General features: G+C 35.6%; 3 protein-coding genes across 5 annotated transcripts; 2 read left to right on the top strand and 1 right to left on the bottom strand.

The window, feature by feature from the left end:
• Positions 1–1,006: 1,006 nt before the first annotated feature.
• On the bottom strand, positions 1,007–2,375 carry LOC111778959 (uncharacterized). The gene has a single exon (XM_023658973.2). The coding sequence runs from the start codon at positions 2,080–2,082 to the stop codon at positions 1,492–1,494; it is 591 nt and encodes a 196-aa protein (XP_023514741.1). The 5' UTR covers positions 2,083–2,375; the 3' UTR covers positions 1,007–1,491.
• Positions 2,376–5,065: 2,690 nt separating this feature from the next.
• Positions 5,066–9,366, top strand: LOC111779411 (uncharacterized protein At4g15545). Of its 2 annotated transcripts, none has more exons than XM_023659584.2 (9): positions 5,066–5,431; positions 5,528–5,596; positions 5,995–6,048; positions 6,432–6,501; positions 6,705–6,797; positions 7,013–7,270; positions 8,006–8,048; positions 8,916–8,994; positions 9,144–9,366. In XM_023659584.2, the coding sequence occupies exons 1-9, from the start codon at positions 5,150–5,152 to the stop codon at positions 9,234–9,236; spliced, it is 1,041 nt and encodes a 346-aa protein (XP_023515352.1). In that variant the 5' UTR covers positions 5,066–5,149; the 3' UTR covers positions 9,237–9,366. The 2 variants fall into 2 exon arrangements, with proteins under 2 accessions (XP_023515352.1, XP_023515351.1); XM_023659583.2 differs by having other exon boundaries at positions 5,067–5,431; positions 6,702–6,797.
• A 1,597-nt stretch (positions 9,367–10,963) lies between these two features.
• LOC111778289 (receptor-like cytosolic serine/threonine-protein kinase RBK2) lies at positions 10,964–16,347 on the top strand. Of its 2 annotated transcripts, none has more exons than XM_023658011.2 (10): positions 10,964–11,246; positions 11,779–11,904; positions 12,456–12,625; positions 12,749–13,147; positions 13,256–13,507; positions 13,581–13,735; positions 14,040–14,119; positions 14,863–14,998; positions 15,086–15,235; positions 15,958–16,347. In XM_023658011.2, the coding sequence occupies exons 1-10, from the start codon at positions 11,209–11,211 to the stop codon at positions 16,132–16,134; spliced, it is 1,683 nt and encodes a 560-aa protein (XP_023513779.1). In that variant the 5' UTR covers positions 10,964–11,208; the 3' UTR covers positions 16,135–16,347. The 2 variants fall into 2 exon arrangements, with proteins under 2 accessions (XP_023513779.1, XP_023513777.1); XM_023658009.2 differs by having other exon boundaries at positions 11,776–11,904.
• The last annotated feature ends 42 nt before the right edge of the window (positions 16,348–16,389 follow it).

Here is a 16,389-nt window from a genome sequence, read left to right as displayed (position 1 = left end):
GGGTCAGTGTCCTCCGCCTGGTGTCTTAGCTCTATTACCATTTGTAACAGCCACAAGGCCGCTAGTAGATATTGTTGGAGTTAGTGTACTATCGTCAGCATCACAATTTTTAAATGTATGGGAGAGGTTTCCACACCTTTATAAGAAATGTCTCATTTTCTCTTGCTTAAGATGGATCTAGTAGGGAGCCCGGTCAATTCCATGTATTCTCTCATTTCAATGTTGCTCATGTTAATACAACAAAATTATGTATCTAGTAAAGTCAAAATCTCGTAACACTCTGCTCCTATACAGATATGAACCTGAAGTGAAGGATGAGCATTCGTTTAGCTGCTCGACTTTCTCGTCCGCGTCGCTCCGAGTGAATTCTCCAGCGGCGGCGACACAAATTATGCAGAATCGAAACACACAGAGGTAAAGATTATGTTTTCTTAATCTGGAACACTCATATAAATTTAAGGAATTTCAAATAATTAAAATCGGTGAAGTAAAAAGAATCCAAATTTAATAAAATATATTAGAGCGTGTTCAAATTTAATAAAATATGCATAATATCAAAAAAAGAAATTATTTTAAAAATATACTAAATTGATTATGTAACCTAATTAATATTTATTATTATTACATGCTGCCCTGCCAGCTTTTTTATTCTTTTTAGAAAAAGAAAAAAAGATGTATCTTTCTTGTGATTCCATCCTCCACCTACCGAACTCAAAACCCTTTTCTTCTCCTTCATGTCTCCCATGTGCCGCCGCTTCCCTGTCTCGAAAAAAGAAAAAACAAAAACCAATGGCGGCGATCATGATTTCAAGGAATGCACATCAGAATTCCATCTGTTTCATTTCTGTACTGTCTGAATTTGACTGAAATAACTTTGAATTTTTGTTTTCTGAGATGATACGACGAGCTCGATGTGATCTTTAATGGCGGGTTAATGATTCTCTATGGCGGAAATTAGACATGGGAGAGGATAGAGAAGAGAATTGAGAGGAAGAGGAAAGGGGAGTTAAAATCAAATGGTGAAGAATTGCAAGAACAATGGCCATGGCGGCCAGTTCTCCAAAATCTTCATCAGAATTGTTTCTTATTATTATGTTAAAGATTCATAATATCATACAGAAGAACGAAAAAAGCTCTAACAAAGCCTTTTGACTCGAAGGAATTCACAACAGAGCAGAAAATTGATCATTCAAAGCGCAAACTACTTCTTCCGGCCTAGGTTTTAGCTAAATTCTTACAATACACAGAATTTCTTCCCCGTTTAACAAACCTGGATCATCATAGGTACATAATATTATGATTTTTTGTTTTTTAAATCTGATTTACCTGTCTCGTTGGCTCGATTTGCAGATCTACCACCGTTTAAAAAAATCATGGCAGTTCAGATCTGGACAGATCGAAAGAGACGTAAGAAAGATGAGAGATGAGAAATGGACGAGAGGTGGTTTTCACTACGAATTTCAGATCCAAATTCACGATCTGGAGAAGATCTCATGCGTCGAGACGAAGCAACCGCCTCAGATCTCTTGTGGCCGAGTCGTCAACGATGGTGGATACCTGTTTCTTCTTCGAGAACGACGGTAATGGAAGAGAACTAGGAGATGGAGACATCGAAAACGCTGATCCGGCGTAAACATCAGCTTTTCCAACAATCGGACACCTAACGTCGACGATCCGGATCTGCTTCAGTACCATTTCCGGCGCCGGCCCCAACCTCTCGGTCCCACACACGACCAGATTATCAGCTTCCTTCTTCAGAGCTTCGCCCTTCGTCTTCAAATCGAGCGATTCACCTCGCCTCAAGATCGTAACATTTTCCATCACCAAACTATTCGTCCTGGTCTTCGAATCCTCGGAACTCGATCTCTTCGAGACCGACGGCTCCGATTGATTCGAAACAAACCGTTTCCGCTGCTCCGGCCGCTCCGACCTAGCCGCAGATTTCCGGTTGGATCTAGAATTATAGTTATGAACATTCGAATCAGAGTTTCCATAAGAACTCCGGCGACGACAAAAGGCCACCAGTGGAACTCCGATCCTTCCTTTCAAACAATCCTGAGGTCGTAGAATCTCAGTCCCCATGGATGAAAGATCTCAAAATCCCTGAGAAATCTCCCAAAAAACAAACGAAAAAAAAAAAAAAAGTAAAAAAACCAAAAGAGCAAACGCTACGGGGCTGATGAGTTCCCTTTGTCTGAAACTAGAAGCTCTAACACTCGTCTCTTCTTCACGCAGGGACCAATAACAGAACGGGAGAGACTGGAACAAGAAGAAGAAGAAGGGTATAATCGTCTTTTCACATATTTGTTTTCCTCTTTTTTTTTTTTTTTTTTTGTATTTCTGCTCTGCAAGGCTTTGTTTGGAGTTCAGAAGGCGTGAGGGGGAGAGATATAAAGGGGAAAAAAGCAAAGAGAGAGAAATGAGGATAGTGAAATACGGCGTCGTTTCGAGGATGGTGAAGACGAAAAAGAGAGCGTTGATCTAATCTTAATCTCACCGACCTCTCGCAAAATGACGCGTGAAAACAGAAGGCGATTGGCCGCCTTGTTTGAGCAAATAAAAAATTAACTAAAAAAAATGAGAGTGGAGTACGTGGCGGAAGACGACTCCGTCTTTCAGGGGGTCCAACTCACACGTACCCCATTTTAACGGGAACCGTCATATCGCCGTTACGTTGGTTCGCTTTCACGTCGCTGTCTTCGATTATTTATTGAATGACGCCGTTGGTGCAGGAGGTGTTAGTTGTCGTTTTGTGATCTCTCTTGGAAGGTGGGCCCCTACGTGCTGTGGTTGGACTGGTCAGGACGGTAACCCGCATCAATTTTTTACCTCTATTCAACGATTATCTCAATAATCTGAAATTTAAAAAATATATATATATATATATATAAATTTAACAAAACTCGAATTTTGCAATTAAAAAAATACAAAACAAAAGTAGTAACAAAATAAAAAAGTGAGTGGACCTGGAATTCTTATATTCCCAAGAAAGAAAAAAAAAAGAAAAAAAAATGTTTGTTTAGGGAGAGAGAATATTAAAGAATAAAAAGGGAAAAAAAAAAGTAAATTGTTAATATATGGTCGAAGGAAATTTTTTTTTTAAATTTAAAAATATTTTTGAAGTTTTTAGAATAATTTAAAGTTTTAAGAGTATTTTTTTTAAACCATTTTAAAATTTTAATTAAATTTTTTAAACAATATTAACTATTTTTTACCGGTCTATTGGCTTTTTTAGATTTTTTTAAAATTTCAAAAATATTATTAAAATTTTTAAAAATTTATGAGTATTTTTTTAAGATAAAAATAAAAGATAAATAGTGTTTTTATTAATTTAGTTTTAAGTTATTTTTTTTACTATTTCAAAAGCAAGAGAAAAAAAAATCTCTTTGACCGAAGTTTCATCCACAAGTGGGTGACGTGGAATTAATCAATTTCGATGATTTTCAAAGATCTTTTAATAATTAAAAAATAAAATAAAGAGGGACCAGCAAGTTGAATGTGACGTGTCGAAAGATGCTCTAAAGAAGTCCGATGGGAAAGTCAGAAGAACCCTCCGTTGTCGGGCGAACACGTGGCTTCAAACTAGAGGCCGCTGCGAATCTTCGTTTATTAATGAAATTATGCATAAAATTCAGTTTTATTTTCTCAATAAAAGTAACCATTAATTATTCTAACTTTCATTATAATTTTTAGTTTCTAACTTAACTTTGTTATATTTTAAAATTTGATGTAAAAACTATTCTTAAAATTTATTAAATAAAATCTTACCTACGATATTAAAAATAAAACACATATTGAACGTAAAACAATTATAATTACGACACGTACAATGATATCATACACTTGTTGTTGGACATTTTAAGCTATAGTTTTAATTACACGTCGTTATTCAGCTATAACCATCAAATAATATATTCGTTCGAGGTTATGAAAATATCAACGCACCCCAACAATTAGTGGTTTAGATTGATCAGATCTTAGCCACACAAAAAACCTAACCCCTCAAATTTGGGACCGAGCTCTCTCTTTCACCCATTTATGTTTTCGGGTCCTCGTGGTTATGTGTCAATTTTTAATCTATAATAACTGACAAGTATTATCAATTTTTAAAAAATAAAATAAAAGTTGTTTTTATTAAAATATTTAATTATTGTTTATTTAAAATATTATTAAGTTTATAATTATTGTAGACATGAAAAATATTTTCGGTAATTGAGCGAAATTGATAGCCAGATTATAACATTGGGCTGCGGCTATGATGAGGCCCATTGGGCCAAGGCCCACCCCACGGACACATCATAGAAATAAATTGGATGTGTGATAGAAAATGTTTTGTCTTGTTTAAATGCCCTATCCGCTCACATTCTTCAATCAAAAACCACATATTTTCTTCCCATACGTAAATTTCAACAAGATAAGTATTTTATGGTGCAAAAATTTATATTTACTTTTTTTTTTTATATATAAAAAAACAAAATTAAATGGACCGATTTTCTCCATTAAAGACTTATTATATAAATAACACCGACTTAATTCTAATTATTTTGTTCTAAGGCAAACTTTCAGATATTCACGACTCAGAAACACTTTTTTTTTTTATTTATTTATTTATAGGGTATGAAATGAAAAGGCGGGCTAGACTACTAACATACGTCTATTAGTGATTCACCCGACCCGACAATACCTCATTTTTTTTTTGTTATTATCGAGTATCGTAGTCACTAAATGATTTAGTAGTCCGTCCCTAAAACAAGCTGTGCAATGTCCTTTATTTATATGTTATTTTTGGTAATATTATTCTATCATAGTTTATTTTTCTTTTAAGGTTATACTCGAAGGGTCACGTTTTTAAAATGAACTCTCATTTATTAAAAAAATCACTGAAAATAAATATAGTTCTCTTGAAAATAATAAAATTACGGTAATTAAACAGTAATTGATAGTTACTGTAAATTTAAATATAGAGTGAAAATATTTGAAAAAGGTTGAAAAGAATATAATTTTCTAGAAAATGTTACATATAAAATAAAGTTGAAGGGTTAGGATAAAGCGTTAATTGTCTCGCTTTCTCACGGTTGGCGCCACAGTCGATAACAGAAAAAGAAAAAAGAAAAAGAAAAAAGAAAAGGAAAAGGAAAAGGCGAGAGAAATGCGGGAAGAAGAGGAATCTGGTGTAGCCAATTTCGGGCTTCCCGAGGAAGTGCTGGAAGTCTTACCGTCGGATCCATTTGAGCAGCTCGATGTGGCTCGGAAAATCACTTCCATTGCTCTCTCCATGCGTGTTTCTGCGCTCGAATCCGAATCCTCCGCTCTTCGTGCTCAGCTTTCCGAGAAGGACGCGCTCATCGCGGAGTTGCAATCGCAGATCGAGTCACTCGATGCCGCCCTATCCGAGAAATCCGAAATTCTCGCCCGCGCCGATCAGGAAAAGGTTCAGCCGGTTTATTTTTTTACTTTTTTATTTTTCTATTGCTGCTTGACTTTGTTTTGATTTGGATTATGCACTTGTGCTCACTGCAATTTGCAGGAGACGTTGTTGCAAGAGAATGCATCGCTTTCTAACACCGTGAAGAAGCTTACTCGAGATGTCTCGAAGGTATGGTCTTAGTTCTTAGTCGTTCGTTGTTTGTGTATTTTGGAATTTCCGCAACGATTAGTTACACTAACATTTCAAGTTAATTACGATGAATATGCAAATTTTGGAAGTTACAATGGAGTCAATTTGTGATTACCATTAGGATAGGATTTCCAAATTTTTGGAAAATAGTACTATAAATCATGACCTATTGACTTCCAAATTTTTGTTCTGTCAATTGACATAGTGGTGTTTTTTGAAATCCATCGTAAGGTTCATAGTTTTATTTTTATCTGGAAGAAAATGCTGGAACTTTTTGAATCAGCAGGCAAAAGTGTAGGGGACTACTTCCATTAATATATGTAAAATTTGTTATCTTCTCTGAAATAAGAGGTTCGACTATCTTGCATTGTTTGCAGTTGGAAGTCTTCCGAAAGACGCTAATGCAGTCCCTACACGAGGAAGAGAGCTCCGTAAGTTTTCTTTATCCAATGCCTAAATTGCTATATTGGTACCTAAGAAGCATATGATAGACACGAGACATAGCCTAACAAGTTTTCAATATACATTGGACTGGGACACGTTATCCAACAATAATATCCGTGCTTCTTTGATTGACCCTTTGTTCTATATCCATCAACACCCTAATTCTGATTCCAACTTTAACGACTTGCTTTTCGAGCTCGTCGAGTTACGGATCATCACTATTGATAGAAAATTTTAAATGGAAAGCAACAGTTGGTAAAAACATAAACACTCATTTATAAACATACTCATAAAACATACGATAAAAAGTTTTTGAGAAGCATGCTGAAGTCAACATTTTTTTATATCAACCCTCTTTGTGCTACTACAGACAGGAAGTTCAGAGGCTGTCGTTAATCTAGAGAGTCAGGAAAGTTTGCCCTCTGCTCCGCAGGTTGGAGGTACTATAAGTTACTTAAAGTCAGTTTCTGTGTTTGCACATTATCGTTGTTCATAGATTGATTTTTCATGGTTTACTTGTAATTGTAAAGCACATAAATGATTTTATATGATAATCAAATTGGTTACTTTTGTACGGACTCTCGCAATTTCCCTAATGTATGCCTTCGGTTCTGACTAGTACATTTTCTTTTTGTTTTAGAAGATGATTTATCATTGCCACCATCTAAATACTCGTCAATCCAGAGCAACGCCTCTGAAACAGTGAACCCTGTAAAAGATGAGCCTGAGGCAGATGGTAAGATTTCTACATGTTATGATATTCTTTCCTATATGTAATACACGAAACGAACTGATAACTGTAGCAAATTGCTGATGTATAAAATTACAAATACCAAGGGCGGCAGGCTTACGTTTAATCATTTTAATTAACACAAAAAAGGTTTGAAACTGATTTAAATCTCTTAGTTCTGGTTATGTTGTTTTTCACTTTTCTTTATTCCTATGCTGCAGTGGCAGCTTCAAGACCTCGTGTATCGAACAGCCTTCTGTTAGCCTCACAGACTAGCACACCTCGGCTGACACCTCCCGGTTCTCCCCCTATTTCTTCTGCATCTGTGTCCCCTACCAGAACATCTAAACCTGTTTCCCCAAAGCGACATTCAATGTCATTCTCTGTTTCAAGGGGGATGTTTGATAGAACCTCAATGTATTCTTCTGTCTCCAGCAATCACAGTTCAGTTTCAAGCCCTCATGCAGGGGCTCATACTGGTTTGCTCCTAAAACTCTCTTCTTGCAAATTTGTAGTTTAGAATTATGTTGGTTGCGCATATTTTAGAGATCTTAAGGAATTTGTGGGTGTACTTTCCAAATGCGAATTTGAAGAAAAGAACTCTGGTTGGTTATAGTAGTGCAATTCCTGTTGGGCAATGTTGTTGTGTTTCTTTTCTTATCCCTCTTATCTGATTGTTTTGCAGGTCCCTTCTACACATTTGAAGTGATTTTTAAAAAAAAAATCACAAAAAGGAGTTCGTTTCAAAATAATTCGATGAAGAAAATTGTTTTTTAGAATGACTAATTTGGTAAATAGATTCTAAATAAACAATTTACGCATGTAGTCTATTTGATTAATCTTCTTGTCGTCAAGTAATGCTACCTTATTTTTGTTAAGATTCTTGAAACTATATTATTTTCTCAAGTACAGTAAACATGAAACTTGTGCTGAAAATAAGGTCACATGCTTAAATTTCATTTCAATGATCCTACTGGATTATGTATATTATGTTAATGAGGGTTTGCACTGTGTGATTACTGTGTATCAGATGCATTGATGATTGTACTAATTAATGAACAGTATAAATATGATGTAAAATATTTCCATGACTATCAAAAGTGAGACGAGTAGTATACCTTCTGTGATTGTATACCCACCAAGACATTATAGATTGTCATTGCATTTGAATAATGTAACTGACATTTTTAATCATCTTTATCAATTGTTTTCAGGACGAACTCGGGTCGATGGAAAGGAATTCTTCCGCCAAGTGAGGTAAGATCTGGTAGATGCATAGAGTTTGAACATCAAGTACTTTTAGAAAGTTAACGGTACCTTAAGAAGCCTGGATATGGATACAGATACGACTACATGTACACCGTGCACGCCAGTTTTTAAAAATCTAGGACATAATTACTAAAATATATGTTTTAGAAAATGTAAGTTCATATGTTTATGCATTTATACACTTAAAAATGAGTTTCATATCCTTCACTTTCAATTCTTTTTGTTATGTGCATATTTAGTATTCGATATGTGTTTAACAAATGTTAGATCTATATTGGCTTTGTACAATTAGTGTCTAACATATTTATTGTGCTAGCAAGTGTCCAATATGTGTCCAACAAATGTCGGAGTGTCCAAGTGTCATCGAACAAGCTAGCCACACTAAAATGTTCATGCTTCTTTGGTGTCACTTGTTTAGCTTATCTTTAATGATTAGTTAAAATACCATTTTGGTCTCTATATTATGGAACTTGTTCCAGTCTATTTTCAAATCTCTATGCTTTCAATAAATTTTAAAACGAGTTTGAAGTTAAAAGAAAACATTTATGCATAATATAGATATGTTTCTCAAATTCCTAGAGGAAGAGTCACATGAACTGATGATGAGGAATAATTATAAGATCAATCGAATGTTTAGGAAATAAATTGGACATCGACTAAACTAGAACGACTTTTAAAGTATGTGAATCAAAATGATACTTTAACTTGTTCAACCCAGCAGGATCAGTTAGTGCACTCTACACCAAGTGTTTTCAGCCACCATTTTCCTTTTTCTATTTCGTGTATTTGTGCTTGCTGATTTTACATTTGATCATTATGATTTATGAGAGTTTCTAATTTTCCCCTCTCCTGTAGGAGCCGATTGTCCTATGAGCAGTTCAGTGCATTCTTAACCAATGTCAAGGAGCTGAATGCCCATAAGCAAACAAAAGAGGTATTCTCCTCTCTCTCCTTCTCTATCACGCACACGCACACGCACACGCACACGCACACGCACACGCACACGCCCACGCACACGCCCACGCCCACGCCCACGCTCTAGTGCATGGTTAAACATTAATGGATTATCGTTGCATACTTCAGGAGACGCTTCGGAAGGCTGATGAGATATTTGGCCCGGATAACAAGGATCTTTTTACCATATTTGAAGGGTTGATTACTCGTAATGTGCACTGAAAATGCTTTGGATATAGTGTATGTAAAGTTTATAAGCATCGTCTGCACCTGTCAACTTCTATTTATTGTATGTATTACATATATTCATTTTGATTTCCATGAAATAAAATTTCGAACTTAGCATTATTAATCTAGAGGCCTTAGTTATGAGAATAAATGGAGTGATATTTATTAGGACTAAATCAGACGGCTTTGCTGTATTCAAAAGTCTACTCATGTAAACGTGTTATTGTTTTTATGAGTTATGCATATGATCTACCGTTTTATTTATTAAGGTAAGATCGTGCATCGGTTGGAGAGGGGAACGAAACATTCTTTATAAAGGTGTGGAAATCTCTCTCTAGCAGACGCGTTTTAAAACCGTGAAACTGACGATGATTCGTAATAGATTAAAGTGGACAACATCTACTAGTAGTGGGCTTAGAACTCTCATAGTTAGCCAGTTCCTTTTATGAGTTTTTTTTTTTTTTTTTTTTTTTTTTGGTCTAGATAAAACAATTCCTTGCGTCAAGCATCGACTTGGATTCATAACCTTAAGTTGCATAACAGGAGCGTAGTTGACTAGTTTATATCTTATTATGTTTTCGTGTATGTTTCGAAAAAACTCGGTGATTGTGATTGAGAACCATTTCTCGGTGTACAATTTTTTTCAAAAATAATTATATGGTCGAGATTGATAGATCCAATCTGTTAAAAGAAGCAAATTTCTGGTAGGCTTTTTTCACTTCTTTAAGAAAGGCTTTGAATGAAACACGACTTTTGGTGTATCATGGGATGTGCATTAATGTGTATAATTAATGGTTATTGAGTTCCAATAAAGAAAATCGTTTAAAACTTTTTTTAATATATTATATTAATCTCTACTTAAAAAATAAATATGTTACTCTTTCATTAATCATTAACCATTAATATAATTTTGGGTAAAAAAATATTTTTAACCAATATTTATTTTCCTTTAATTTCTATTTAGTCATTAAAGTTTCAAAAATTACATGAATGGTACTGTGTTTTGATTTTTTACGAAAAATAGTTGGCTCTTAATTGATCTAAGGGAATGATCGTAAAAATATTGACATATGCTAATTACAATATTTATTTTCCTTTAATTTCTATTTAGTTATTAAAGTTTCAAAAATTTCATGAATGGCACTGTGTTTTGATTTTTTACGAAAAATAGTTGGCTCTTAATTGATCTAAGTAATTGATCTAAGGGAATGATCGTAAAAATATTGACATATGTTAATTACAATTAATGAATACGCGTTTTTTATTTATTATTATTATTATTATTATTATTATTGTATATAGAGATCAAATAAAAGCCAATTTAAGAATTAAATAGAAACTTAATTCTAAAGGGGAAAGCTTAGATTTCAAATTTTAATTTCATATAGTGTTTTATTGAACTTAGTTTTTGTACGTAAAATTTTGCATTATTTTAAATGATTTTTTTCTAAATTAAAAATATTATTACAATGAGATTGACGGTTATTATAGCTTTAAAATACTATTATAGCTTGAGAAACGGTTATTTTGCATAATTTAGTTTTTTTTTTTTTTTTTTTTAAATATAGAAAAATCCGTTGGTTGTGATTTATGCAAAGGAGATGGAAGGCTGAGATTTGGCACAAACAAAACAGGGGAATTTGAAATGCCACGTGTCAAAAACTGAAAAGACAAGAACAGATTTTCCCGGGAAAATTACAACTCCTCAAATGGTCGCCGTTGTTCATTACAGAATGACGTACAACTTGAGCGAATATGCAAATTTAAATCCGAGTATGGAGCACCAAATTTCGGAGATCAATCAAGAATACTAGCTACGTTGGAAATGGCGATTTGAATTCATGCGGACCTTTACTCTCCTCTTCCTCTCTATCTCGCCGTCGTCGAGTCTCCTCTGTTTCTTCCTCCGTGATTTCCTTGGAAGCTCAAAATTGCTTCCTTCTTCTTTTTCCCGTTTAGGAGATTCATGGACTCTGATCCTGAATCTCCGGCTTCTTCCACCAGGTAATTATTGTTGTTGTTGTTTTTATTATTATTTGCTTTTGATTTTGCTTTCTTTTTCAGCTTTCGCGATGTGAAAATGTATGAGATCGTTTGATTCTGTAGGTTTGCTGATTGCAACGTTTGGAATTTTGATTTCACAATAGCTATTTCTAGGTTTCTGTTTGCATGTTTTTTAAAGAGCGACACGGTATTTGCAGATTTCAACATATGCGCAATAGTTCATGTTTAGAAGTAATGATTGAAAAGACTGTGTGTGGTTGAGATTGACAAGTTGTTTCTTTCTGAAGTAATAAGATGTGAAAATGTATGAGATCATTTGATTCTGTAGGATCGCTGATCGTGACGTGCGGGATTTTGATTCCGTAATCGTTATTTTTAGGGTTCGGTTTGCATTTGTTTTCAAGACATTAGGGAAAATATGATTGTTTTCTCCAGATTTCATTAGTAGCACAATTAATAATCAAGTTTACAAGTAAGGATAGAATGATTGAGGTGCTTGACCCTGACGAGTTGTGGTTGTTTTCTGAAGTAGTAAGGCGTCCGAGCGAACGTTGCAAAGATCGAAGGTGTTGGAACCTTCAACTGTAGACAAATTGGATCAGCAAGAGTCGGAGGATATAGCTTGGTGCGATTCGATTGAACCTCAAGCGTCCGAAAGGTTTTTCCCTCTCTACTTGGATTGCATCACATTTATTTGTGTATGTTCCATTGATTGTTTTCATTTTTTTTTTAATCTTTTAAATTTCTAGCAGTCCCTGTTCTTGGCTGGATGATGTTTCGAAGGTATTCTTTAGGCCTTTGCGCCTTAGTTTGGATATGAAAGAAAATTGATGAACCTAATCAAACCATTAGCTATCGGTTTGGACATAAAGAATGGAAAACAAACGAAACTGGCTTGATTTTGCACATCCCTATTACATGTTTGAAGATTTGGCATTAACAAATATATTTGTTTGCATTTCTAACAAATATTACAATTGTTGGGCGGGGATTTGAAACGGTAACCCGTAGGGCGAGTTCAACCTATAACTAAGATAATCCTAAAGTTGGCCTATTCTATTTTGTTGGTTCTTCCTTGTCTGGTTTATACTTTCTGCAATTTCCTGTTGGCCATTTCTTCTTCATTTTTATATTGGGTTATTTTTGGAGATTTTTCCTTGGAGCTTTTATGCTGTCAATTACTTGTTGACATGGAAATTTGTTGAGCAGCAATGATTCAGGCGACACTGTTGACGAAAACCAATCAAATGATCAGACCGAAAATCAATCAAGTGATCAGACAGAAAACCAATCAAATGATCAGGCAGATCAAGCAGTGGGCACTCCCACTTCAGGGAGCAGAAGAGTGCGTGGATTCTCCGACACAATTGTCATTCATGGTATGATAATCTCTAAGTTTCTACTATGCTCGTATTGCTTTGAAATTTGTGTTTTGAATTAGGAAGATCTCTAAGCTCCTGCAAGTATTTAATGTACTAATGTTATGGTTCTATTCTCGGTAGATTTGAGATTATTAGATTTGGACGTTGAAAGAAAAAATGAATCATCTCCAAGAGGGGTGCTCGAGGACTGCTCAAGAAACTTGGATTGTGAAACAACTACTTCCCTGGCCAGCACTTCCGATTGGGAAGATCATCCGGACTCAAGAAATCTGAGTCATTGGAAAGGTTTCATTCGCTTACTGATGAAAGGACCTCAAATGCGATTTCAAACCTTTCCTCCTCTTAAATCTGTTCCAAAGCTCACCAGAAAAAAGAGCAAAAGAATTAGAGAGGATGTTCTTCCGACGTTATCACCAGTGATGGACTCTGCCATAGAGACTGAGTTCTGCTACTTCAGATCTTCTTGGAAGAATTTCACACTTTCAGAGCTGCAAGCTGCAAGCAATAACTTCAGCCAAGGTATATTTCTAAACGCCGAGATAGCCTTGTTGATGGAAATTTTGATGCCCTCCCTTTTTATGGTATAAGTTTGTATGCTGATAAACACCCTTTTTCTCTTTTCCAAAGAAAACTTGATTGGTGAGGGCGGTTATTCTGAAGTTTACAAGGGGCAGTTGGAAGATGGGCAATTAGTCGCGATCAAGCGGCTTACAAGAGGCAACCCAGAAGAGATGACTGCAGACTTCTTGTCTGAGCTCGGAATTATAGTTCATGTTGATCATCCTAATATTGCGAGTGTAATTGGGTACGGAGTTGACGGGGGAATGCACCTTATACTTCATTTATCACCCCATGGGAGCCTGGCATCCATACTTTATGGTTTGTTCTTCACTGTCAAGCTTTTGCATTTCTAACAGCTTAATTTATCGCTAATTCCGCCGGTATAATGTAGAATCAAAGGAGAGACTGGATTGGCCAACCAGGTATAGGATTTCTCTAGGAATTGCTGAAGGTCTTTTGTATCTTCATGAAGGCTGCCAAAGAAGAATAATCCACAGAGATATTAAGGCTGCTAATATATTGCTAAGAGATGATTTTGAGCCTCAGGTATGCTTATATGCTTTGTGACAGCTATCCGAGTGTTGCCTCGGTAGTCCCAACAATACATTGTTGCAGAAGAAATGCAGGAAAGTTGAAAATGTGCAAACATAAACGATTTTCCTTTGCTTTGCATTCATACATTTCGATTGGCTCGTAAATTTCAAGCATTGAGAGTGATTACATCAATTAAAAATCTTTACATAATATCTGAATATCCTGCAGTTTCAAAATCTTTCGTACTGCTGATTCGCAAAAGAGATACATTATATGTTTCAAATTTAGTTTGGTGACTGCTTGAAAATGAATCCAGATTTCTGACTTTGGGCTTGCTAAGTGGCTGCCAGATCGATGGACTCACCATACTGTGTCAAAGTTTGAAGGAACATTCGGGTACGTGGATTGAAAGTTATTACTAAGAATTTTTTAAATCCTACTCATGAGATCTCACATCGGTTGGAAAGAGAAACGAAACATTCTTTATAAAAGTGTGGAATTCTCTCCATAGTAGACATGTTTTAAAACCGTGAGGCTGACTGGGCCAAAGCGGACAATATCGGTTAGTGGTGGATTTGTGCTGTTACGTTAGTATTAGAGCTAGACACCGAGCAGTGTGCTAGCGAGGATGCTGGACCCCCAAGTGGGTGGATTGTGAGATCTTACATCGGTTGGAGAAGAGAAACGAAACATTCCTTATGAGGGTGTGGAAACCTTTCCATAGTAGACGCATTTTAAAACCGTGAGACTGACGGCGATACGTAACGGGCCAAAGCGGACTATCTATTAGCGGTGGACTTGTGTTGTTATAAATGTATGAGAGCCATACACTAGACAGTGTGCCAGCGAAAGGGGGTGGATTGTGAGATCACACATCATTTAGAGAGGGAAACGAAACATTCCTTAACAGTGTGCCAGCGAAAGGGGGTGGATTGTGAGATCACACATCATTTAGAGAGGGAAACGAAACATTCCTTATAAGAGTGTGGAAACCTCTCCCTAGTAAACGTGTGCTTAAACTATGAGCTTGATGACGATACGTAACGAGCTAAAACAGACAACATCTGTTAGTGGTAGGTTTGGGATGTTACACCTACTCATCCAACATCCTCCTTTTCTGACTCATCTGAGGATTATAGGTACCTTCCTCCCGAGTTCTTTATGCATGGAATTGTTGATGAAAAAACTGATGTCTATGCCTATGGAGTACTGTTGTTGGAACTTATTACGGGACGACGAGCAATAGATAGCGCACAGCAAAGCCTCGTGATGTGGGTAAGTCAGCTACTTGAACCTCACTTTTGCCAGTTCTTTGGGACAATTTTGTTTATCAACACTGGTCTGTTTTAAAACCATTTGCAGGCGAAACCTATACTTCTTAAACAAGATCTCAAGGAGCTTGTCGATACATCACTTGCTGACGCATTCGACACCCAACAAATGAACCGTTTGATATCCGTAGCTTCAATGTGCATAGATCAATCTTCAGTTCAACGGCCAGAAATGAGTGAGGTATGCACTTTTTCTTGAAGAAAATATTCGATTTTTCTCTTTGAATAACTGTCAAATCTAGATAATCCTGATTACCATGACCAATCTGACTGATGTAATGTGAATTCCAATCCTCCCATTGTTCATCATTTTCCTTGTGTTTTATCTTATTAAAACTTAAAAAGATACCTCTCTTTTTCCTTCTCCCGTCTCCAATCTTGCTTCAGGGACAAAGATTATCATCCCTGCGTTTGAGCAAGAGACTGCCTTTCATTTCTAAACATTGAAATTGGACAAGTTTCCTAGAGAAGATAAAATTTTCTTGGGTTAAAATTGTTCCATTTTAGTTAGTATACTTTCAAACATTCAACATTCAATTCTATATGTTCATTACTTAGTCCATGTTATTAGTTTATCGAAACAAATAGTATCAATGAGCTTTTCATCCATAAATTTTGAAAACATATTCACATGGTGTATTTGTTGAGGATTGGTGAGAGAGTAGTCCCATGTCGACTAATAATTGGAGAAACCAAAAGCAAATCCATGAGAATCTCAAAGTGGACAATATCATATAATTGTGGAGAATCTCTCTTTTTCCTTGTCCTTGTATCCAATTAATGCTCATGTTTGTCATTTAAACTCAACGAGTTTCCTAGAGAAGATGAAGTTTTGTTTCTTTAAGATGTTGTAAGTCGGTATGAAATGATTTAAGTAGAGTATTTTGGTACATTTATATGCAGATTGTTCAAATTCTGAAAGGGGATGAAGATAGTTTGCAGCGTGTAAAGCGACAGAAGTCAAAACTTCGAAGGACATACTCTGCAGAGCTTTTGGATGCAGAGGAGTATAATTCTACGAAGTATTTAACTGACATGGATCGACATTTGGAAATTGTTTTAGGAACGTGCGATGTTTAGATAAATTTATACCTAATTCTCATGCATTTATACTCGATCAAATGACCCCAATATGTTTATGTTCTCTTCTTTGTATTTCTAACTGATAGGGGTATAAGTACAAATTTTTATATTTACGCAAGTACTTTCAAAGGTATATAACCATGTACTTAACTAACTTAAATTTGAACAATATTGCCTCCGACATATAAATATGGAGAGGTCTATTACTTATTTTTTCATGTTATTATTATTTTTTGTTTTAATTTCTGAGAT

The sequence above is a fragment of the Cucurbita pepo genome, chromosome 17 (genome assembly GCF_057944985.1).
Source record: "Cucurbita pepo subsp. pepo isolate OVF chromosome 17, ASM5794498v1, whole genome shotgun sequence".
In the NCBI taxonomy this organism is placed as follows: domain Eukaryota; kingdom Viridiplantae; phylum Streptophyta; class Magnoliopsida; order Cucurbitales; family Cucurbitaceae; genus Cucurbita; species Cucurbita pepo.
Note: the sequence above shows the minus strand (reverse complement) of the source record. Positions and strands in the feature narration are given on the sequence as shown.

Coding starts and splice junctions, on each gene's coding strand:
- LOC111779411 (XM_023659583.2), top strand. CDS start 5,150: ATGCGGGAAGAAGAGGAATCTGGTGTAGCCAATTTCGGGCTTCCCGAG. Junction 6,798..7,012: donor AGATGAGCCTGAGGCAGATG/GTAAGATTTCTA, acceptor CCTATGCTGCAG/TGGCAGCTTCAAGACCTCGT. Junction 8,049..8,915: donor GAATTCTTCCGCCAAGTGAG/GTAAGATCTGGT, acceptor CCTCTCCTGTAG/GAGCCGATTGTCCTATGAGC.
- LOC111778289 (XM_023658009.2), top strand. CDS start 11,209: ATGGACTCTGATCCTGAATCTCCGGCTTCTTCCACCAG. Junction 12,626..12,748: donor CGACACAATTGTCATTCATG/GTATGATAATCT, acceptor TATTCTCGGTAG/ATTTGAGATTATTAGATTTG. Junction 13,508..13,580: donor CCTGGCATCCATACTTTATG/GTTTGTTCTTCA, acceptor GGTATAATGTAG/AATCAAAGGAGAGACTGGAT.
- LOC111778959 (XM_023658973.2), bottom strand. CDS start 2,082: ATGGGGACTGAGATTCTACGACCTCAGGATTGTTTGAAAGGAAGGATC.